The 23,985-nt window shown below is 40.3% G+C and overlaps 1 protein-coding gene across 7 annotated transcripts in view; it reads right to left on the reverse strand.

Moving 5' to 3' along the window:
* IKZF2 (IKAROS family zinc finger 2) overlaps positions 1-23,985 on the reverse strand; it is a 139,423-nt gene that overhangs the window by 15,634 nt on the left and 99,804 nt on the right. For 5 of the 7 annotated variants that reach the window (XM_081932349.1, XM_081932346.1, XM_081932348.1 and 2 more), the window contains 2 exons: positions 21,725-21,862; positions 3,557-3,700 (listed from right to left, as the gene is read on the reverse strand). In XM_081932349.1, coding sequence (XP_081788475.1) covers positions 3,557-3,700; positions 21,725-21,862 — 282 coding nt within the window. The remainder of the gene's footprint in view (positions 1-3,556; positions 3,701-21,724; positions 21,863-23,985) is intronic. The other 2 variants (XM_081932351.1, XM_081932350.1) reach the window with 1 other exon arrangement.

Below are 23,985 nucleotides of genomic sequence, written 5' to 3' on the forward strand. Positions count from 1 at the left end.
TCTTGCCTATCCCAGACTAGAGACAGATCACGTAAAACTAATTTATAATTAAAAACCTGATAGTCTCCATATCTCACTGGTATTTTGCTAAGAAATAGGCTTATATAGCTAATTCTTCATCTGTCTTTAAATGTTTAGCTACAAAACATAAATATGAACAAAGCTATAGTTAATTTTAATATATGATCTGAAGAAATGTAAACAATATTTATTCATTGGATGTGGTTACAGTAGTTATTATGACACTAAATGAAGTTATTTTATTTTCTCAGATTCTAGAGGATTACATTTTGAATCTAAGGCAGAGCTGTCAAACTCCTGGCCCACAGGCTGGATGCTCACACACTGGTCACCCCACGCCCGGTTTAGTGAAAGCAGGGGGGCAAGCCCCAATATGTCACGTGATGTCATCGTGACGACGTGAGTTTGACACCCCTGAACTAAGGTTTTAGTTTTAGTTTTTTTCAGCTTTTCTCTGAAGCATGACATTTTTACTCCCTTTCCTGAAAATTCAATTGTAAGAATACAATATTGTTTTAGTTTAATCTGAGAGTAAAGTTCAATCTCTAGATTAACGAAACATAGTTTTTCAGCTTTCTCTATACTGGAGTATAATCATTTTCTACCTTTACTGAGATAATTTGAGATGTTTGCTCAAATTATCATCCTATCCACACAGAATAGAATTAGCTTTCTTTACAGATGTTACACAATTTAATATGTGATTAGGCATACATCAAAAAGATAAATATATTCTTGCATAATACTGAAAAGGAAACACATATTTTCATAATTATTACATTGTGCAAATATTTTAACTATTGCAAATGAAGCAACTTTGTTCTGTTGTTATTTTTCCAATATATATTTCTGTATTTTTCTAAAAAACAATGATGGATTTTATCCTCATTTTTTTAGGTTTCTGATCTTATTCGCTGGCACAGGTGGGAATAGTTGAAGCTTCTAACAAGACAATCTGAATCCAGAAAATACAACTCTAAACCATCATAATACAGGTGAAACTCAAAAAATTAGAATATCGTTCAAAAGTTCATTTATTTCAGTAATGCAACTTAAAAGGTGAAACTAATATATGAGATAGACTCATTACATGCAAAGCAAGATAGTTCAAGCTGTGATTTGTCATAATTGTGATGATTATGGCGTACAGCTAATGAAAACCCCAAATCCACAATCTCAGAAAATTAGAATATTGTGAAAAGGTGCAATATTCTAGGCTCAAAGTGTCCCACTCTAATCAGCTAATTAAGCCATAACACCTGCAAAGGGTTCCTGAGCCTTTAAATGGTCTCTCAGTCTGGTTCAGTACGAATCACAATCATGGGAAAGACTGCTGACCTGACAGTTGTGCAGAAAACCATCATTGACACCCTCCATAAGGAGGGAAAGCCTCAAAAGGTAATTGCAAAAGAAGTTGGATGTTCCTAAAGTGCTGTATCAAAGCACATTAATAGAAAGTTATGTGGAAGGGAAAAGTGTGGAAAAAAAGGTGCATAAGCAGCAGGGATGACCGCAGCCTGGAGAGGATTGTCAGGAAAAGGCTATTCAAAAGTGTTGGGGACTGGAGTCAGTGCATCAAGAGCCACCACACACAGACGGATCCTGGACATGGGCTTCAAATGTCGTATTCCTCTTGTTAAGCCGCTCCTGAACAACAAACAACATCAGAAGCGTCTTACCTGGGCTAAAGAAAAACAGACCTGTTCTGTTGCTCAGTGGTCCAAAGTCCTCTTTTCTGATGAGAGCAACTTTTGCATCTCGTTTAAAAACCAAGGACCCAGAGTATGGAGGAAGAATGGAGAGGCACACACTGCAAGATGCTTGAAGTCCAGTGTGAAGTTTTCACGGTCTGTTGATTTGGGGAGCCATGTCATCTGCTGGTGTTGATCCACTGTGCTTCATTAAGTCCAGGGTCAACACAGCTGTCTACCAGGAGATTTTGGAGCACTTCATGCTTCCTTCCACAGATGAGCTTTATGGGGATGCTGACTTCATTTTCCAGCAGGACGTGGCACCTGCCCACACTGCCAAAAGCACCAAAACCTGGTTCAATGACCATGGGATTACTGTGCTTGATTGGCCAGCAAACTCGCCTGACCTGAACCCCATAGAGAATCTATGGGGCATTGCCAAGAGAAAGATGAGAGACATGAGACCGAACAATGCAGAAGAGCTGAAGGCCACTATTGAATCATCCTGGTCTTCCATAACACCTCAGGTTCCATGCCACGCCCCATTGAGGCAGTAATTGCTGCAAAAGGGCCCAAACCAAGTACTGAGTGCATATGCATATGCATGCTTATACTTTTCAGAGGTCCGATATTGTTCTATGTACAATCGTTTTATTGATTGCATGTAATATTCTAATTTTCTGAGATTGTGGATTTGGGGTTTTCATGAGCTGTAAGCCATAATCATCACAATTATAACAAATCACGGCTTGAACTATCTTGCTTTGCATATAATGAATCTATCTCATATATTAGTTTCACCTTTTAAGTTGCATTACTGAAATAAATGAACTTTTGCAGGATATTCTAATTTTTCGAGTTTCACCTGTATTTTACTGGTCACCCAGGAGCTCTTTTGATCACTAGGGCCAATACAAAGACTTCAAGTGAATGCTCGGATTGTTTACAAGCTTCTAAAACTCCTTCATTATCTTACCTATATCCAGGGTCTCAGGTGAGATGAGGATCTTATAGCAAACCCAGTGCCCAAGTGGAGAAACTCCAAGTCCTAAGCCTGCTGGGTCCTTCAGTTACAGCAGCCTCACAGGACTCTTCATCTGATCTTTAGAGAATTTTGGTTTGTTTTACTTCTTTTTTTTGTCCCCATAGAATTTAAAAATTCAGCTATCCTGCCAGTTTTTCATTTATTTTCCAACATGTGTGCAATTCATTCAGCTGATTTCCTTCTTGTTCCCTGACTGCTTGAAACCTCTCATAGGACATACAAAATTATGAGTTGTACCTGATGTTATTCATGTATTCACTTCTCACACCCTGATTTTGTAATAAGAGAAACCAAGATTTACAAGGGAAGCCCAATAATACTTAGATTAGAATATTTCTATTGTCGTTTAGATAGACTAAAGGAAAATATTCAGTATGTCTGTTTTAAATAGCATTGTATAATATAGCAGAGGGTAGAGTAAGAGTATTAAATATTAATGCTAATTTAAAGAAATCCCTTCTAATATAATGTGAACAAATGTTCTACTCTGAACAATCTGTCATACTTTTTACTACCAGATTTTCACACTGGCACGTACTCCTAGGATCTAAAATAATGCTTTTTCAATAAAAAGTGAATGATTGATATTCACCAGTTCCTGGGGGCTACAAATTATATTCCACAGTGTTATTGTTATGGCCATTTTAAGTTTCTAGACCTTCTTGGTTTACCTCATCTCCCCCTTCCCCAGCTGATTTTGCCCATACTGAAATTGCTAATGGGACCATTCAAAAGATTAGGATTAATCACAGGCTACCCTTTTTGCTACAAACAACAAAAGTGCTCATCTGAAGCTTACCCACAAACTTCTGTGGGGTGGAGCTTTTACGCTTTCCCATGTTGCTTGTCAGCTTCTCTATAACAGCAGGTCTTTCAAAAGGCACCAGAGTAACATTGTTGTCCATCCCAGCTTCTTGCTCCTTACAATCTTCCATAGTAGAGACTACATAAAACCAAAAAGCCAAATCAGAAAGATCTAACTACACTTCCAAGAAATGTTTAATTGATAAATAGAATGATCGACATAGTAAACTTTGCAAACTATAATTTATCAACAAGTGCCATTAAAAGCACGAGATTTGAGAGTCATTCAGCAATGATCTCCTTTAGTTGGGGACCTCTGGGCTATGACTTTCCTTCCAGGGTCTGAAGGAAAAAAGGTCAGAGCGAGAAAACAATTGCACTGATTCTCCTAGCAAAAAGGCAGGGAAGAGGAATGTTACTAACAGATGGTGATCACAGATACGAGGGTATGTTTCTCTAAGTAACTGCATAAGTCAAGAATCTGCAAGACCTTTAGATAAAACATACATTATTCTCCAACATATTAACTCTCATGAATCAATAACAAGTTAAGTAGCCTGATATGAAACATATTATAATGGCACCATTTCAAAATATTACCTTTATTACCAAAGACAAAGCTAAAAAATAGCCTTCTATGTTTGGAATTATGCTGATTTCCATATTTTATTTCTAAACCAGCTCTGCTTTTCTATATAACAGTGTGATGCCAAAGCATACACAATATTGTTCTCCCCAAGCAAGGAAAGCTGAGAGTCCTAAGAAACCCTATTCTTGAAGATTGATAAAGGATGGCTTACATGATGCAATCTACATCAAGGCATGAAGGGAAGGGAGGTTACTGAAGGAGAAAAAAAGAAAGACTGCAAGTATATCATCTTTTCTTCCCAGGATAAAATGAAAATGTTTATAGCCCTATCTCAGGACAGATCCAGAAGGAGTGAAAGGTGGATGTGGGGAGTCGATACCTGCAGCTTCTGCTCATCATACCATCCCTATACTTTCTGTTGAATGCCTGCGTACAATATTTATTCTCTACAAACACTATTTTTACAAACACTTTGCTCCTTCTGGTAAAACCCAAGAAGTTTGGAAATTAACAGGATTGATGCTTAAATCTTACCAGGACAACTGCAGTAGGACAGGCTGTCCACTCCACCTGAGGAAAGCATGTGAGTTGTAGCCGTCCTCCAGGAGCATAATGAGATGCTCAAGAGGAATGCTTGTGGGATCTGCCCCACAGCCTATCTTGAACTGTGGTGGGAAAGTCAATTCTCAGATGAGTGGAATCGATTAAATCGAGGTGATATATAGGCTTTATTATGTCATTAAAATGTTTATTATCCCATTAAAACAATTCCACAGATTTGCAATGGGAAATGCTTTTTCTTTTTGGTGTCTGCCCTGTCCTCTTCATTTATGAGAGAAGTTTTCTTCCCTGTTTTATTGCATCATTGTCTTAGACCCCCCTGTTTTGGCTTCCAAAGAAAAATAGGCACAGGAAATAACCTGAGCTCCGTTATCTATACTATACTGAGATCTTTTATCTATGAATATCTAGGTTTACATCATCTGTTGCTTATGCATTGTCTCTCCTACCTTTATGAGTGTATAAATATAAGTGTATCTCTTTGTTGGGTGGAGTCTCTCTCAATATTCTTTGGAGGAAGTCCCACCCACATGTGAAGCTTTCAAAAAGAGACTGGACTGCCATCGGTCAAAAATGGTGTAGGGTCTGCTTAGGCAGGGGGTTGGACTAGATGACCTACAAGATCCCTTCCAACTCTGTTAATCTGTAACACCGCAGTAAGCCTTGATGATTTGCATTGGGTCCTGCATTTGATTTCACAGCTGTTTTTCAAATAGTATAAATTAATCTGGATCTGATCACTAGACCATGAACCGATATTATATCATCTCACTGAGAAACATTATAACTTGCTTAAATGTATCTTTTATGCTGCTTTTATAAGTTGAAATGTAGCCTTTGATTCAGTAGCTTAGAAAAGACTCTGGAGGAAATTAGCTGCCCCTCTGATTGACTGATTTCTCCTTAAACTATATCACTGCATATCACTACCATCAAGAGTAACTACATAGGCAACTTAATTGAACCTATCACCTCTTATAAGGTGTTAAATTAAGATGTATATTTGCGCCAGTGTTCACTTTTATATCAATGAAATCACTGAGGTTTTGGCCAAGTCAAAACACTATGCTCCATCCCTTGCCCATTGGCATATTTCTATTCTTCAAAAAGGGAAATAGAAAGAAAAAGAAACTTCATGAATGAAAGCAAAAAGTAACTTCCCCCTTCATCCCCAGCAAGTATACTCAATATTTTATCACTGTCTCTTAAAATACAACCAAGTAAACTCCATTCCATACTTCGCACGATTTCTACACTTATCTCTAAATCTTTAGTTCTCCTGATTAATTGGCAAAAGGGCAGTAAAATAAACAAAGATAGCTAACAGCATGTATATAAACTCCCTGTTCATTTAATCTAAATGCCCCTCATCCCTCTTTTAATTATCAAAATCTAATTCCACTTAATATTTAAGCATTATTGTACAAAAAATTAAAAAATATTAAAATTACCTGAAAAAACTCACTGAATCCTCCATAGGAAAGTCACACTTGCCCACATTCAGATACAAAGGCTGAACTTGCATCATGAACATGCCCATCATATATCTGATGGTGATCAAATCTCCAATCCCCAACTCTTAGTAGGTTTAATTGTTCTTGTGATTATTAGATTACTGATATTCTATGAGATTAATTCTCACAAACCTCTAAGAAGGTTGTAAAATTTATTAATAGCCAAGGATTATTTCATGTAATTTTCTATAATTTACTTTTTAAATTTACCATATTTGCTGTATGTTACTTTTATGATTGGTTTTGGGCAATACATAAATAAACAATCATAAGGCCAAAATATTAAAAGCAATGTTATATAAGGATAATCAAGGTGGAAGTTATATGCACTTCTATACCAGAAGATAGGAACCATAACACGAAGCCAATTAAAAAGTGCCCATGGTGTACTTCATACAACATGGGCAGAAACCTTTATTTCCTAACTTATCAACATCATTCTGACATCAACATCATAATATGGATCACAAAGTCATGCAAGTTATTTATGAAACATTTTGCTGAAATAAAAATGCATTATTACTACAACAATTAGATAATAAATTAAGAAATTTATTTTATCAAAAATGAAATAATAGACTTCTTTTTGATAAACAGAAACTAATCACTGTAATATTTATGGGGCTTACAGATGAACTAATGGATTATTTGATTACTTATTTATTGAGTAATTGATTTATGATTTAGAATCTTCCCAGTAACACTGTAAGATTAATTGATCTGTAATTTGATGGAATTTTACCCGTTCACCAGGATTTCTCAAAAAACAAAAACAAAACTTAAAACATAATTCCTTCAATACTATAGGAGATAATTTATTGGGTCTTCAAGACATAAACTCTTTCAAGGTAACTATGAAAATTGTCTCATATTTTTATAAGTATTAATTTACAATCCTGCCTATTCTATTATTACTAAATGTAAAACATTATAAAAAGAGTGGAGTTTAACTCAAAAGGTAAATAAATAATTAGAATGGATGAATAGTATTTTAGTGGATGAATAGTATTCTAGTTTATTTTAGTGTTTTTGTTTTGAAAAGAAAAGCAACTAAGGAAGGCTTCAAATAGATATGGAAAACAAATGATAGAAAGATTTAAACCAGTGGTTCCCAAAGTGGGCGGTACCGCCCCTTGGGGGGCGGTGAGATGGCTTAAGGGGGCGCTAAGAGGCAAGGGGGGCGGCAGGGGGTGCTAAGAGGTAAGGGGGGGCAGAGGAGTACTGGAGGTGGCCTCCTCTAGCAAGCCATTTAGAACTAGTTCGCTCACTCACACCCACCCATCCAGAAGCTGCTCGATCGCTCGCTCCCCCCGCCCAACCGCACTATGCTAGCCCTGCCCACCGCTCACTGATTGGTTGGCTCACCAATCGCCCTGCCCGTCTCTAAGAGCCCTATCTAAACCCAGTTACCTTTTTTTTCTGTTTGGATTTCTATAGAAAGAATTGATTGACTGATTTGACTGATTTCTCCTTAAACTGCATATCACTACCATCAAGAGTAACTACATAGGCAACTTAATTGAACCTATCACCTCTTATAAGGTGTTAAATTAAGATGTATATTTGCGCCAGTGTTCACTTTTATATCAATGAAATCACTGAGGTTTTGGCCAAGTCAAAACACTATGCTCCATCCCTTGCCCATTGGCATATTTCTATTCTTCAAAAAGGGAAATAGAAAGAAAAAGAAACTTCATGAATGAAAGCAAAAAGTAACTTCCCCCTTCATCCCCAGCAAGTATACTCAATATTTTATCACTGTCTCTTAAAATACAACCAAGTAAACTCCATTCCATACTTCGCACGATTTCTACACTTATCTCTAAATCTTTAGTTCTCCTGATTAATTGGCAAAAGGGCAGTAAAATAAACAAAGATAGCTAACAGCATGTATATAAACTCCCTGTTCATTTAATCTAAATGCCCCTCATCCCTCTTTTAATTATCAAAATCTAATTCCACTTAATATTTAAGCATTATTGTACAAAAAATTAAAAAATATTAAAATTACCTGAAAAAACTCACTGAGCGGGAGGGCAAACGAGCGAGCTGCCTGATCCTCCATCGCTCCCCCACCCGGGCCGCTCTGACTACCTCCATCCGTCCGCGCCCGGCAGTTGCAGCAACCTCATCAAGACAAAGTGGGAGTGAAGGGAGGCGAAAGGGCATAGGTGCCCTGCCTGAACCTCCTTCACTCACTCGTTATTTTACCTGCATGAGGTGCCTTGGCAGAAGCCCTTTGCTGGCAGCCAGACCTCCCCTCCCCGGGGCGACAGGTGGTAGTTTGCATGGTGCAGCCAGCGCCTTGGAGGTAAGCTCCTGCTGCCATCCCCACTCCCGCGCCAGTGCTTGCAGGCGGCCATGCAGCCCTGCATTTTGGTCCCATTCGTATCTCCCTTAGGATTCAGCAGCCTTGCAAGGATCCCTGGCTTGCTTATAGCGACACTATAAGCAAGCCAGGGATCCTTGCAAGGCTGCTGAATCCTAAGGGAGATGTGAATGGGACCAAAATTTGAAAAACAGGTGAAATTCTTTCTGGAGACCAGAAGCAAACACACACACACAGAGCAAAAGTGTCTGGTTTTGAATATAATCCTCCCTAGTGCTTGGGGAAAAATAGAGGAACATTTGGATATACATTTTGAATTAACTTGGGAAGAAAATTGCTAAAATCACTTAAGGATTCATGCAGTAGCATTTCTTGTTGAATTAGCAGAGTAATATTTACAACAGCCAGCTAAGATAGTTTTATCTGTCTTATAATGTCTGTGGGTAGAGGACTTAGGCATAAGTTCAATGTTTGCCTGTGATTATATGATAAATTCACAGCTTATACATTTGAATTAGATGTTTTTCAATTTATGTTTAACCTATACTTGATATACTTGTATTCAATACATAAGGTCTTAATTACATCAATGGAAGAGATAGGAAACTGCATTAATGATATATATGTCAATGCGTTGATTTGTGCTAAAAATGTTTAGCTTAAAGAAGTTATAAGGAATCACAAATATGAGTGTGGAAAATGTAATGTAGTTGTGGGTGACCCTTTGCATGAGTTGTATTGGGAAAAATTAAAAAATCATCATCATCATCATCATAATTAAAAAAAGAAAATGATTCCCCAAAGAGGTAAAAGGCTACATTTTGCTAGAGTTATTCTTTGCTTCCAAACTGTTGAGGAAGGGGATTGGACTCCATTGTCTATATTTCCCTTTCCATCCCCGTAGTTCTTTAGTGAAAATTATAACCCAAGAACATATAGATCTGTTAAAATGTTTCCATATTGGGAATCCCTAGGTACCATGCAATAATCTCATCAAATAATTCAAGCAAATGTTGGTGACATTGAGCTGAAGCCAAAGTTCAAGAAATCATACCAAGAGTTTTGGTTACAGAAAGAAATTTCTGATCACTATCCTGCACTATGGTCAGTAGCTAAGAAGCTCGTTGTTGCATTTCCAACATCATATTTGGTGGAACGTGGCTTCAGTGTGGTCATCCAACTTCTTTCCAAGCAAAGAAATTGACTCCAGATTACTGAATGTGATGATTTAAGACTCCTGCAAAGTGACTTATAACCAGACATTGAAAAACTGATATCACTTCATCAAGCCCATCCATCACATTAAGAATTTACTAAACAGTGAAGTAGTTACTAAATTTTACTAAGTTTACTATGTTACTAGTTACTAAGATTCTTGATAAATGACTATCAGACTTTGAAAACCTGGTATCACTGGATCATGTTCAACAATTTGTTGAATTAACTAACTACAAAGGTTTTTAAATTGGATTTTGAACAAATGTGCAATTAGTTGTTACAGTTTTGAATTTTACTGTTACTATCTTCCTTCCGTCATGCAAACTGCCCAGTCACATGACCCCACCCAGCCGGCCCACTCAGCCACGCTCACAGAACCAGTCGTAAAAAATTTTGAATTCCACCATTGGGTGGGGGGCACTGAGGATCAGTTTGTAGCACCAAGGGGACAGTGGACTGAAAAAGTTTGGGAACCACTGATTTAAATTTTAAGACGCAGTTTAACTTTATTTGCCTGACCTAGCACTGTTCTATCCAAAGAGAAAAAATGTTAATGATATAATGATCCAAATGGGAGACAAAGAAAAAGGAACCATTATGCTTTCTGTATGACCTGATCCAGGGCTGGGTGGCTCCTGGTATTATTTATTTATTTATTTATTTATTTATTTATTTATTTATTTATTTATTTATTTATTTATTTATTTATTTATTTATTTATTTATTTATTTATTTATTTATTTATTTATTTATTTATTTATTTATTTATTTATTTATTTATTTATTTATTTATTTATTTATTTATTTATTTATTTATTTATTTATTTATTTATTTATTTATTTATTTATTTATTTATTTATTTATTTATTTATTTATTTATTTATTTATTTATTTATTTATTTATTTATTTATTTATTTATTTATTTATTTATTTATTTATTTATTTATTTATTTATTTATTTATTTATTTATTTATTTATTTATTTATTTATTTATTTATTTATTTATTTATTTATTTATTTATTTATTTATTTATTTATTTATTTATTTATTTATTTATTTATTTATTTATTTATTTATTTATTTATTTATTTATTTATTTATTTATTTATTTATTTATTTATTTATTTATTTATTTATTTATTTATTTATTTATTTATTTATTTATTTATTTATTTATTTATTTATTTATTTATTTATTTATTTATTTATTTATTTATTTATTTATTTATTTATTTATTTATTTATTTATTTATTTATTTATTTATTTATTTATTTATTTATTTATTTATTTATTTATTTATTTATTTATTATTTATTTATTTATTTATTTATTTATTTATTTATTTATTTATTTATTTATTTATTATTTATTTATTTATTTATTTATTTATTTATTTATTTATTTATTTATTTATTTATTTATTTATTTATTTATTTATTTATTTATTTATTTATTTATTTATTTATTTATTTATTTATTTATTTATTTATTTATTTATTTATTTATTTTTTATTTATTTATTTATTTATTATTAGCGTTTATATACCGCCCCCTCTCCCGAAAGGGACTCGGGGCGGTGTACAGTCCGTACCAAAATACAACAGATTAAAACGTAGAAATAACTATATAAATACATGTATAAGAGGAGGGTAAAATATGCCAAACTGTACAGCTAATAAATAAATCAATACAAAAGTTTAAAATATCAAGTTAAATTTAAAACAATATCCCTCTAAAAACCAGTAAGAATGTGTATGCCAGGAGGTAGACGTTAAAATTATGCCAAACCAGCCAGTCGGAACAGGTGTGTTTTCAGTTTCTGTCGGAAGGAGTGGAGGTCAGTAGTGGTTCTAATATCGGGGGGGAGGTCATTCCAGAGGGTTGGGCCCATCACAGAGAAGGCCCTACTCCTTGGTGTCGCCCGTTGGCATTGCCTCGTGGACGGCACCAGGAGAAGGCCCTCCCTGTGAGAGCGGATTGGCCGCAGGGATGTATGTGGGAGGATGCGATCCCGCAGGTAACTAGGCCCTATGCCATGGAGCGCTTTAAAGATGGTGATCAGAACCTTGAAACGCACCCGAAAGACCACAGGTAGCCAGTGCAGCTCGCGCAGGAGAGGTGTTACGTGGGAGTACCTAGTACTCCCCATGACTACCCGCGCGGCTGCGTTCTGGACTAGCTGCAGTCTTCGGGCGCGTCCCAAGGGAAGCCCCATGTAGAGAGCGTTACAGTAGTCCAGGCGAGACGTCACCAGTGCATGAGTGACTGTGCGTAGGGCATCACGGTCCAGAAGGGGGCGCAATTGGCGCACCAGGCGAACCTGGTGGAACGCCCCCCTTGCCACGGCTGCCACATGATCATCCATTGACAGCCGGGCGTCTAGGAGGACGCCCAAATTGCGCGCCCGTTCCACAGGGGGCAATTGTTCGCCCCCTATGGCCAGTGATGGAATCAACTGGCTGAACCGAGGCGCCGGTAGCCACAGCCACTCAGTCTTGGAGGGGTTGAGTTTGAGTCTGTTGTCCCCCATCCAGACCCCGACGGCTTCCAAACACCGGGACATCACTTCGACAGCCTCGTTGGGGTGGCTTGGGGTTGAGATGTACAACTGAGTATCATCAGCGAACAGATGGTACTCAACCCCAAAACCACGGATGATCTCACCCAGCGGCTTCACGTATGCGTTGAACAGAAGGGGCGAGAGGACCGACCCCTGCGGCACCCCACAAGAGAGTGGCCTCTGGGTTGACCTCTGCCCCCCAGTCAACACATATTGCATCCGGCCGGAGAGGTAGGAGCCGAACCACCGTAAAACGGTGCCTCCAACTCCCATCCCCTCCAGCCGGCGCAGTAGGATACCATGGTCGATGGTATCAAAAGCCGCTGAGAGGTCTAATAGGACCAGGAAAGAGGAGCAACCTCTATCTCTGGCCCTCCAGAGATCATCCACCAACGCGACCAAGGCTGTCTCGGTGCTGTGCCCGGGTCGGAAGCCGGACTGGCGTGGGTCTAGATATACGGATTCGTCGAGGTGACGTGGAAATTGCTGCGCCACCACATTCTCAACAACCTTCGCTAAAAAGGGGAGGTTGGAGACTGGACGATAATTAGCTAGCTCCGTTGGGTCAAGTGAAGGCCTCTTGAGCAGGGGCCTCACCACCGCCTCTTTCAAGGCAGTCGGTAAGGAACCCTCGCTCAATGAGGCGTTCACCAGGCCCAGAAGCCAGCCTCGCGTCACCTCCCAGGATGCCTGTACCAACCAGGAGGGGCACGGGTCCATTGAACATGTGGTGGGTCGCAGCCGTCCACGCAACCCGTCTAAATCCTCGGGGGCAACAGAGTCAAACTCCTCCCAGAGTGGGCTCACAAGACTCACTGATGTCGGCTCGTCCGGTCCACTGAGGGGGGCCCATCCGCTCCGGATCTGAGCAACTTTGTCTTGCAGATATTCCCCAAACTCCTCTGCTCTTCCCTGCAAGGGTGCCTCCCGCGTCTCCTGCGACAGGAGAGAGCGGGTCACCCTAAACAGGGCGGCAGGGCGGTTATCCGCAGACGCAATGAGAGCGGCACAATGTCTACGTTTGGCCACTCTCAATGCCACAAGGTAGGTCCGTAAATAGGCTCTTACCTGTGTTCGGTCAGATTCGGAGCGTGAGGACCTCCACCTGCTCTCTAGACGTCTCCTATGGCGCTTCATCACCCTAAGCTCCTCGGTATACCAGGGAGCCCGGGTGGGTCGTTGCCGTAGGAGAGGTCGCAGAGGCGCAACCCGGTCCAAGGCCCCCGCCGTCGCCCTATTCCAGGCGTCGACTAGGTCCTCCGACCGAGCGCGGGTCAGGGCTACAGGTAAAGGCCCAAGCTCCGTCTGGAACCCGTCCGGTTCCATCAAGTGCTTGGGGCGGTACCAGCTTGAACAAACTGGCTCCGCCTCCTCGTGGTGGAGGGTAGCACCAGGGAAGTCCAGCCGGAGACATGAGTGATCTGACCATGACAGGGGCGTAATCTCTAAATCCCCTATTCCCAGATCACTCGTCCACTGCTCAGATACAAAGATAAGGTCCAGTATGTGGCCGCCTTCGTGTGTGGGGCCCTGAATTAGTTGGGTCAGGCCCATGGCTGTCATGGAAGCCATGAACTCCCGAGCCACCTCGGACGCTGCTCCCGTCGACGGCAGGTTGAAATCCCCCATAACCAGAAGTTTGGGTATCTCAACCGCCGTCTCCGAGACCAGCTCGAGGAGCTCGGGCAGGGCCGCTGACGTATAGCGAGGAGCCAAGTATACAATCAGCAGACCCCACTGCCTCCCTGGGCCCCATTTCATACCCAGCGACTCACACCCGGGTATCTGAGGAACAGTGAACTCCCTCGGCTCTAGACAATCCCGTATAACTACCGCCACCCCACCACCCTTACCCAGGGCCCGAGGCTGATACCCAGGGCCCGAGGCTGATGGAATGCACGGAAACCCGGTGGGCACATTTCCACGAGGGGTAAACCCCCCTCGTGACCCAACCAGGTCTCCGTTATCCCTGCAAGGTCCAGCTCCCCCTCCGAGATCAGCTCGTTAATGAGGGGGGCCTTGTTGGTCACGGACCTTGCATTGCAGAGCATCAGCCTCAGGCCCTGGCTCTGTAGTTCCCAACCACCTAGGCTGCGGGGGTTGGTACAAACGACCGGGCGTAGCCAGCAGCCACGGTCTCCCAACCAACCTTGCGATCTTTTCTTGTCCTCACATCCCCCCCTCCCCGCGACCGTTGTAATAAAACAACCCTCTACTGGAATAACTTGTTCCCTCTCCCCCCTCACCCCAGTTATTACTGCCAGTTCGCTACACGCGTGTGTGCTTAGTTGCCAAAACATTGTTCTGCACATGCGCACAACATTAAAAAAGGAGTAAAAAACATACCAACAATGGCATGGGCGACCAGGGAACCAGTCTGGGGGTAGGGCCAGCCGTCTGTCCCTACCGGTTCGGTGACCCAGTCACAATTTTCTCTACTGGTTCACCCAAATCGGTGCGAACCCACCTCTGACCTGATCAGGGTTAATTATATTTATGTAAGAAAAGTGGAATATGTCAGTTCTGAAAGTAGAAAAAACAGTAAAAAAAGAGGAATGCATCTAAAATGCAATCTGCCTTCCACAGGATCAACTCCTCTTCCTGAGTTTCAATCATAAATTTTGTATCCACATTTGCAAAGAGAACGTGCTGCATTCTTGCTATTTCCTTTTTAATGGCGTTTCCACAATACTAAAGATAGAAGATAGATGGGAAAATATGGCAGAAGAGCTTATTTGATACCTCCAATGTATACAGGCAGTGCTGATTTTATACTAAAAGCTTCATTTTGAGCACTGTAAGCATCAGGGTACACTCTTTCTTCTGGTTTAATCAGCTTCAACTATTAAACTTCCAAACCATTATCATACCCATTGGTGCTACCACTTGTTTCTCTGAAGAAGCATGAAAATGAATTAAAAAGATGACCTGCCCATGAGATGCTGCTGCCCATGTCAGCTCACTTTCTGCAGATATTTTCATATGATGGGGCATTCCATTATATGAAATGGATTATTGAATTGTGCTCTGCGTGGGGCTGCCCTTGGTTTTTAAATACCTGGAAACAGCTGCTGCTCCTCAAATGTGGAAGTATGGTCATAAGAAAGAATAATGGTAAGTCTATTTCTCATAAGCCCAAGGTATGTCCATGTAACACCATTGCTTCATGAGTTGCAACCGTTACCAGTTGGCTATAACCTATGTCATACAACCTACAACTTTCACGCTATGCAGCCTGATTATTTGAGGGACTGTCTATCTCCTATAATTTTCCTTCTTCCATAAAATCTGACAGAGAGCATCCTGATTATCATCCCTCACAGATCTATTTTGCTCTCACCCTGGTGATAGTCCAGAAGGTACTGAAAAATTGACCATTTTCCCAGGTCTGGGAGTAGAGTGTCTGGTGACCCCTGTAACATTTTGTTCTGTTTCTATGGTTTTTCTTTTTTCTGAAGGCATATCTCTTTGATCTCTCTCTCTCTTTAATTAAATGCTTATGAATGTCCTGCAATATGTGTGACTGAAATATGCTAATTTAAGATAAACCTACAATATGTATCGGTGGTGATGGTGGTGGCATCCTCTTTAATAGTAAAGCATTCTAGTAAAACCTCCAGTTCACAGAAATGACACAACTGATAATTAATTTATATCTATTTATATAAATAGGCTTGATAGCCTATCTAGTAGGCTGCCAAGAAAGAAGATTTGCTATGTCAATTATTTCCTTGTTACCATTTGTTCAGGCATCTTTTGCTGAGACACACACACAATAAATTTTCATTTTCTATGGGAATCCAACTGTCCGTAAATGGAAGCACAAACAAGAGTCAATGTTTACTTTCAAAATGTCTGAAAAATGGGTGTTAAAATATTGATTATAAATATTTGTCTCTGTAATCATGACCGTTAAGTCAAAACTATTAAGATATCAACAACTATTTGATGTTTGTATGAAATGTTTGTCTTCAAAATACTGGCTTGAAAATAGGTACCCTATATTCAACAGGGCTTATGCTTAATGAAGAAAGTATCCATGGGATCTCCCTTTTAGCTTTTTAATTTTGCATCTACCCTTTGTAGATAACTTCCCACAATTCATAGTGCTATTTGTTGTGAAAGTTCTTTTAAAGAGTAATTAAATGAAACTGTAAGACATAGAAAATAACAATATCATTCTAGTATGTAAGTATTTAAATAGTTTTTCACAATATGGGATCTACTGTACAGGTTTTTTGTTTTTAGGCTTTTCATCTGTTACAAAGACATACCATAGCTATGTTTGGCTAGAAAGAATGTTGAAATATTTGTCACACTTCACTCACTTCCCTTACCCTGATCTCAATGTTTAAATTATCTCAGTCAATAGTTTCTTGGAATGGAGAGTACTGAATACTGCTCCAGTACCATAGTCCAAATCAAATCAGCCAGCAGAATAACTCAGGCAAGTATAACTGGAACAGAAGTTTGAAGTGATGGGACACTGTTTCTAAGGATTATATTGTTTTGTATTGTTTAAATATTTATTCAAATAAGCCTTGTTCTTTCATGCACCAAGCCTCCCCTTCAACATTTAAAAATAGCACAGAGAAACCTTAAATAACTTTAAATAAACAATTGAAGAAATGTGTTACTTGCAATGGACACAATAAATAGCCTAGAAAAAATGAGAAAACACATTCCAGACCATAGGTGGTATTCAGCAGGTTCTGACCAGTTCTGGAGAAGCAGTAGCAGAAATTTTGAGTACTTTGGAGAACCAGTAAATACCACCTTTGACTAGCCTGGCCCCATCAATTCGCTGCCTCTTGAATCCCAGCTGATCAGGAGGAAATGGGGATTTTATGGTAACCTTCCCTGGGAGTCGGGTGGGAATGGAGATTTTACAGTAGCCTTCTCCTGCCACACCCACCAAGCTATGCCATGTCCACAGAAACAGTAGTAAAAATTTTTTGAATCCCATCACTGATCCAGACACAAACTTTTTCAGAGAAGAAGTTCTCTGAATAACTAAAAGCCACCATGGAAAGGGGTTTGACTAGAAATCTTGGCCAGTCAGTCATTGTATATCAGTCATTGACCAGCCCCGACCTGAGTCACTCATATTCCTTAGTACATGTTCCTAGTTACAGATGGTTCCTATTCTTTTAGATGATCATGCCAAAAAAAGGGTGTGTGTGTGTGTGTGTGTGTGAGAGAGAGAGAGAGAGGGGGGGGAGGGAGGGAGGGAGGGAGGGAGAGAGAGAGAGAGAGAGAGAGAGAGAGAGGGAGAGAGGGAGAGAGAGAGAGATTTTCTAACAATGCAGCAGACCAGTCACCTGCTTCTAAGTCTGCTGCATGACTGAAGAAGATCAAAAGGCAAAGAGAGAGGATTGCTATGCTCAGGTCAAAAATGAGGCCATGGTCTGGCAAAGCAACTGCAGTCTTCATTCCATCTTGCATGCAGATTTCCTCTTTCTAGCTTGCTTTTTGTTAACTGTACAGTTTGTCCAAAACTTCCAAATTGGCAAAGTTGTGCCAATTTGGTAGTGTCTTTTTCCCTATAATTTACAAGACATTGAAAAGGTTTGCCAAACTATATATCACAAAAAAGGTCTGTAATGATTCAGCATTATGTTCAAATACAGGCCATGAATGGTCCCTTCTATTTTTCTCCCATTCTAGGGAAAGCTCTTTCACCTTTTTAAAGTTTGTAAGAATCAAGGGGAGGAGGTCTCTCCTTCCCTGGAGAACCCTATAGCTCCAAAGAAAGGAAATACCTATTTGAATAATGTGAGAAGCAACAAGAGATACTTGGGAGTTGAAAATGGTATTGGCGAACTCATTACTTCGTCATATACAAACCTTAGATCACTCTGAGCATTACAATAGTGTAATGGATATATAAACGGGAAAAAAATCTGTTGGGTGAGATACCTGTTCTTCAGGTTGACTGGGTGAAACATGCAGTTAATAGCTGCATTTGGTCTCCATTTGCAACCCCCAAAACTGCACTTCCAAGGAAAATGGCTGCTTTTTTTCTATGGATTTTTTGTTTGATGTTGCTTTTATTCAGAATTAAGGTTAAGAATGGCAGCACTATGCCCTCTAAAAACATCCATTGCATTCTAACTCCTTTGTAACTCTGAAAGAAAAAGTCCCCAAAGTTTACTTCCAGTGATGTCCTTATGTCATACAAGGGCCTTCTGGAAAATGAGTTACTTATCACTCTTTTAATAGATTACATACACATAGACTAATGACAATATCCACAGAAAGCTTACTAGATTAATTGTACTAGGCCAGTGATGGTGAACCTATGGCACGCATGCCACCTGGAGCCATTTGTCAGGGCACGCGAGGCATTGGTCAGGGCATGCGCGCGCTGGCCAGCTGAGTTCACCCTTTTTTAAAGCCATTTTTCGCCCTCCCCAGGCTCCAGAGGCTTTATAGGAGCCTGTGGAGGGCGAAAAGGGCCTCCCCCCGCCCCCCGGAGGCCCTCCAGAAGTTTCATGAGCTTCCCTGAAGCCTCCGGAGTGCAAAAAACCAGCCCTATAGGCAAACCAGAAGTTCGGGAATGGACTTCCTGTTTGCTCAGAAGGTCGTTTTAAGCGCTCGAAGGCTTCAGGGAAGCCTCTTGATGGTCCCTGAAGCCTTCGGAGCGCTTAAAATGACCCTCCGAGCAAACCAGAAGTGACTTCCGGTTTGCTCGGAGGGTCATTTTGACTGCTCTGGAGGCTTCAGGGAAGCCTCCTGAAGGTCCCTGAAGCCTCCGGAGGGCTTCCGGGGAAGGCGGGGATCTGTTTTCACCCTCCCCAGGCTCCCATAAAGCCTCTGGAGCCTGGGGAGGGCGAAAAAAGCATGCAAAAAATGGGGGGTGCGCCTGTAGTGTGTGCATGCACACTGGGGGGTCGCACATTTCATTATGGTTGCGGCACGCCTGCACACGCCCCCCCTGCACTCCCCTCACTTATGGCATGCAAGTCAAAAAAGGTTCGCCATTGCTGTACTAGGCGAACTTTTTCCGCACCGAGTGCTGAAAAGGGAGAGAGAGCGCAATCGTCTGGGTGGCAACTGGGAAGAGGAGCTACCCAGGGGGCATGTGCGTGCCAGAACATGAACTTCCAGTTTCCAGCGTGCTAGTCTTCCAGTTACTGGCACGCATGTTTGCATGACAATCAGCTGGCCAGCACGCATGTTTGCGCCAGAAATTGGAAGACCAGCTCTTCCAGTTTCTGTCAATGCTGCATGCATGAAGCTGATTGTCATGCGTACATGCCCACCAGAAACCCGTAAGTGGAATGGGCAAAGTCACATGTGGCAACATAGCTCCATGTGCCACTTCAGGCAACATAGCTCCGTGTGCCACTTCAGGCACGGGTGCCATAGTTTTGCCATCAAGGTACTAGGCAGTGAAAATACACAGTTATGAGTGTCTTTTGAGTTTGTGTTTTAAAAATTTACATTGAATGATAATTTGTGTTTCTTTTAATTTGCTTTTAAAACTTGACCTACATCTCAGGCATCTTAATCCAGATACTTCACTGCAGAATATTCTTCATTTTTTCACAATAACTGCCAACATCATCAATCTGATAATGCACTTTATAATGCTCAATCTGAACAGCATAGTGTCCCCACCATATCTGCAATAAATTATCAAGAATTTGAAAAAACCACTGCATTTGTGGAAATTAAAGGGAAAAAGCTAAGGTGACCAGATTTTAAAATTGGTAAAGCGGGACACCATTGACCGGTGGGGGGGGGGAGGTCTCTTGATTAAAAATTTGGTCTATATCCTTGCACCCCTAACCCTTTAGAGAAAAATCCCCAGGGGTCTTCAAACCTGACAGCTTTAAGACTTGTGGACTTCAACTCCCAGAATTCCTCCTCCAGTCATGTTGCGGCGACATCATCTGTGTGGATCTGCTCCATCTTCAGTTTTTTTCACTGGGGGCAGGGGCACTGAAGATGCCGACGAGCCCCCGCTGCCACCAGAATAACTGCTGCCGCCTCCTCTTCCTCCAACAGCACCACCACATTTGCTGCCTGGCGCTGCGGCTGAGGTGAAGCTGCCAAAGCTCCCGCTGGCCTGTGGCGGTGGCAGCAGTGGCACCCCCTATGTTCGGAGCACCTGAGCTGGGCCCCACATTACCCCTGCCGCCTCCTCCTCTTCTGCCGTGCTTTTGAGAAGCCATGAGGTGTTTTTTTTCCTGCTCCCCCCCACCTTCCTACTGGCTCCCGCAGCCTCATGGCTCCTCAAAAGCACGGCGGAGGAGGAGGGGGCAGGGGTAACACGGGGACCAGCTCAGGTGCTCCAAGCGGAGGGGGAGGCGCCGCTGCTATGGGCAGGGGCACCAGCTGGAGCTTTGGCGGCTTCACCTCAGCCGCAGCGCCAGGCAGCAAATGTGGTGGTGTTGTTGGAGGAGGAGGAGGCGGCAGCAGCAGTTATTCTAGTGGCGGCGGGGGCTTTGGGGGTTCACTTCAGCCGCAGCGCCAGGCGCAAGCGACTAGGACTGGCTGCCCACAAAGGACCTCCCCAGGCTTGCTTTGCTGAACACGGGGCGACTGACAATAGTTTGAGCGGGCGCGGCCAGCGCAAACTACCGTCAGTTGCCTCACGCTCATCAAAACAAGTCGGGGAGGTCCTTTGCTGGCGCCAGTTCTAGCCGCCTGCAAAGGACCTCCTCAGCTTCCAGAGCCTGTGACAGTAGAAATCACTGCACGGCAGTTGCAAACTGCTGCGCGGTGTTTTCTTGCCACGTGCGCGGCTGCGCACCTTACCAAAAATTGGGACTTTTTTAAAACGCCGCAGGACGCGGGACAAATTATTAAAAATCGGGACTATCCCACCAAAAGCGGGACGTCTGGTCATCTTAGAAAAAGCATAGCATTGTAGCAAATATTTGTTGTCAGGTTTAACAACTAATGATACATAAAATACTACATTATGTGGACAAGATGATCCATTAATTAAAACAAAATAATATGCTAATATTCATTAATGCCATTTTACAATCTTTCAAATTAAGGATATTAATGAATCAGAAGAAAATTTCCCATCTTGGAGATCAATCACCTGCTGTGGCCAAGTTCTTTGCATTCTCTTTTTTTCCCTTAGTGGAGTGGGTGTAGGGCTAGGAAGAAAGCTTGGGAGATGCCTGCCTGCCCTAAAGTTAACAACAGAACTCATGGCCAGTTTATTTGCATATGGATCAAAATTAAAACCACCATTTGTTTTCTCCACCAAACAATTCTGATGATGATAGGCTATTTCTTCTGCAAAAGTTGAGGGTTTACACAATTATATAAATTTAATAAACTATAATTTTATAATGCATATTTGTTCCTTTCTTGTAAACTGCAAGTAGGAGCAAGAGCAACAGCTACAACATTTCCACTCACCATGATGACTTATCACTTGCCCCGTGGCCTCTATGGTGACATTTTGAAGGTAGTTGTGACAGCGTTCCTTATGTTCCTCCAAAGAACTGCGCTGTTTGTAGCTTCGTCCACAATAGTTACATTTATGAGGTTTACCTACTGTGGGGGGAAAAAGTACTTTATTATGTTAAATCAGTATTGCTGACATCATTACCAATGGTCACTCGATATTACAACTAAAAACAAACATATAAACCTATTATCTTCTGTAATATTTATCTATTTACCTTTTCTCTATTTCACTGCATTACTTCTACCAAACATATGCGTATAGATCCTGAAAATACTATGTTCAGATTATTTCTAAAATGGATGGCATTCATGCAGGTAGACCCAGTGTTGTCAAATCATGCAGCTTAAACATGTTTTTTTGCATCAACATACAGAAGAGTTTGAGATTTCAATGTACTGTAGGCCAAAAAGATCTCCTGGGTGGATAGTATTTTCTAAACGTAAATGAATAGTCCAAGCAAAAAACATGTTTCTAATGCTTTTGTCAAACAAAGTAGAAACAGAAATGAATGCCATTAAATGCAAGGCTATGGTGTTATACTAGTATTCTTATAGCTTCAGATATAAACTGTTTTCTGGTAGATGGGCAGAAGCTTTATAATCAGATATATAGCAAAATAATATTATTTATTTATAACTAGGATAGTGAGTTGAGCTGACTATCAGCTTGCTCTAAGTATGTGCTATCTAGGGATATGCAGCTCTTTGTATTCTAAGTACAAACAACAAAGATAATGGTATAACTTTTAAAACTAATTTGAATATAGCTAATGATTTGGAGGAATAAAATCCAATATTACCAATGCTTTCAAAACTCCATTAGAATTATCCTAGTCCAAGTCAGCTAGTAGCTTCCTGATGTTCAGTTGGCCAAACACATCCCTACAATCCCTGTCAGACAAAGAAAGAGTACTCTGCCACACTTGAGTAGGTGGGGAATTTAAAAATCATCTTCTCTGAAACTGTTTTTGTATTTTTTTCATCTGGAAAATATAATATAAATTGGTACTATCACTTAATGTGATTTTGATGCTAACCTTTTGTAGATTCATCCTAGGACTGCATTGGCTTTTTTGGTAATGTGGAATGCTGAATCTTACTTAAGTGGTGGTCTACTATTCTCTCTTCAAGGTTTCAAACAAACATTGACAATGACCACTAATTATTCAAAAGCTTATATAGTACACATAATGTTACCGTAGTCATATCAGTGCCACAAGCACAAGCCACAAGAAAATTGTCTGCTAATGGTAAAGATACAATATTAGTAATGTTTTCACCAGTATGCCAACATGCACCATTAAGCCCCAGTTTACACATCTCATATGCTCAGGCTATTCTATGCAAGATACTCTCTGTATCTTGCCAAACTAATGGTCTATGCACTATAGTGACACACTAATAATACTGTAAAAACTTTGTAACAAAAACAGGAACCATGTGTTTCAATCCTGAAACACTGAGGAAAGATTACAAGTCAGTTACCTTTTTAATCTTCAGAATGACTTGAATATGAAGTATCTTTAAAACAAGGAAAATCAAGTAGAATCTCAGCAGAAATTGCATTTATATTAGCATTTGTATAGATGATACAATTGCATTTCCCAGCATGATTCATCTTCATCTTGCTTGTCTTGAACAAACTAAATATGCCCAACTTTTTAAATGGCTCCTCAAAGGAACAACTTCCAGTCCTCTTATCACCTTGATATTTATTTATTATATTTGTAACCAATGAAATGGTGCTAAATGTTTAAGAATCAGCTCCCTATTACCGATTCAATATCTTACCTACTACATTTCTCTGGATTACTCTTCTTGCAGCCTTTGCATGTTCATTTTAAGTAAGGGACCCAGAACTGGACACACATTTTTCAAATGTGGATTAACAAGAATATGTGGAAGTATTATCTATGTGTCCTGATCTTGATGCTAAGTTTCTGTCAATGCATTTAGACTTCCCATTGGCTTTTTGAGTGGCTTTGTTACATTACTTGCAGGAAAACTTGATCCTTCTCTGAAGCCAGGCTTAAGCCTATATTACCCTTTAGATTTTCCTACCTAGATGCATGATTTAACACTTTTCACAAATGGATATTATCCTGTTGAATTTGGTTGAGTGTTCCCGTCTGTTAAAATAATTTGTAATTATTATTTGATCTCAGTTATGAAATAGATTTCAATTCCAAAGCTTGCACCATACAAAAATC

This window comes from Natrix helvetica (assembly GCF_964273705.1).
Source record: "Natrix helvetica genome assembly, chromosome: 1".
NCBI lineage: Eukaryota > Metazoa > Chordata > Lepidosauria > Squamata > Natricidae > Natrix > Natrix helvetica.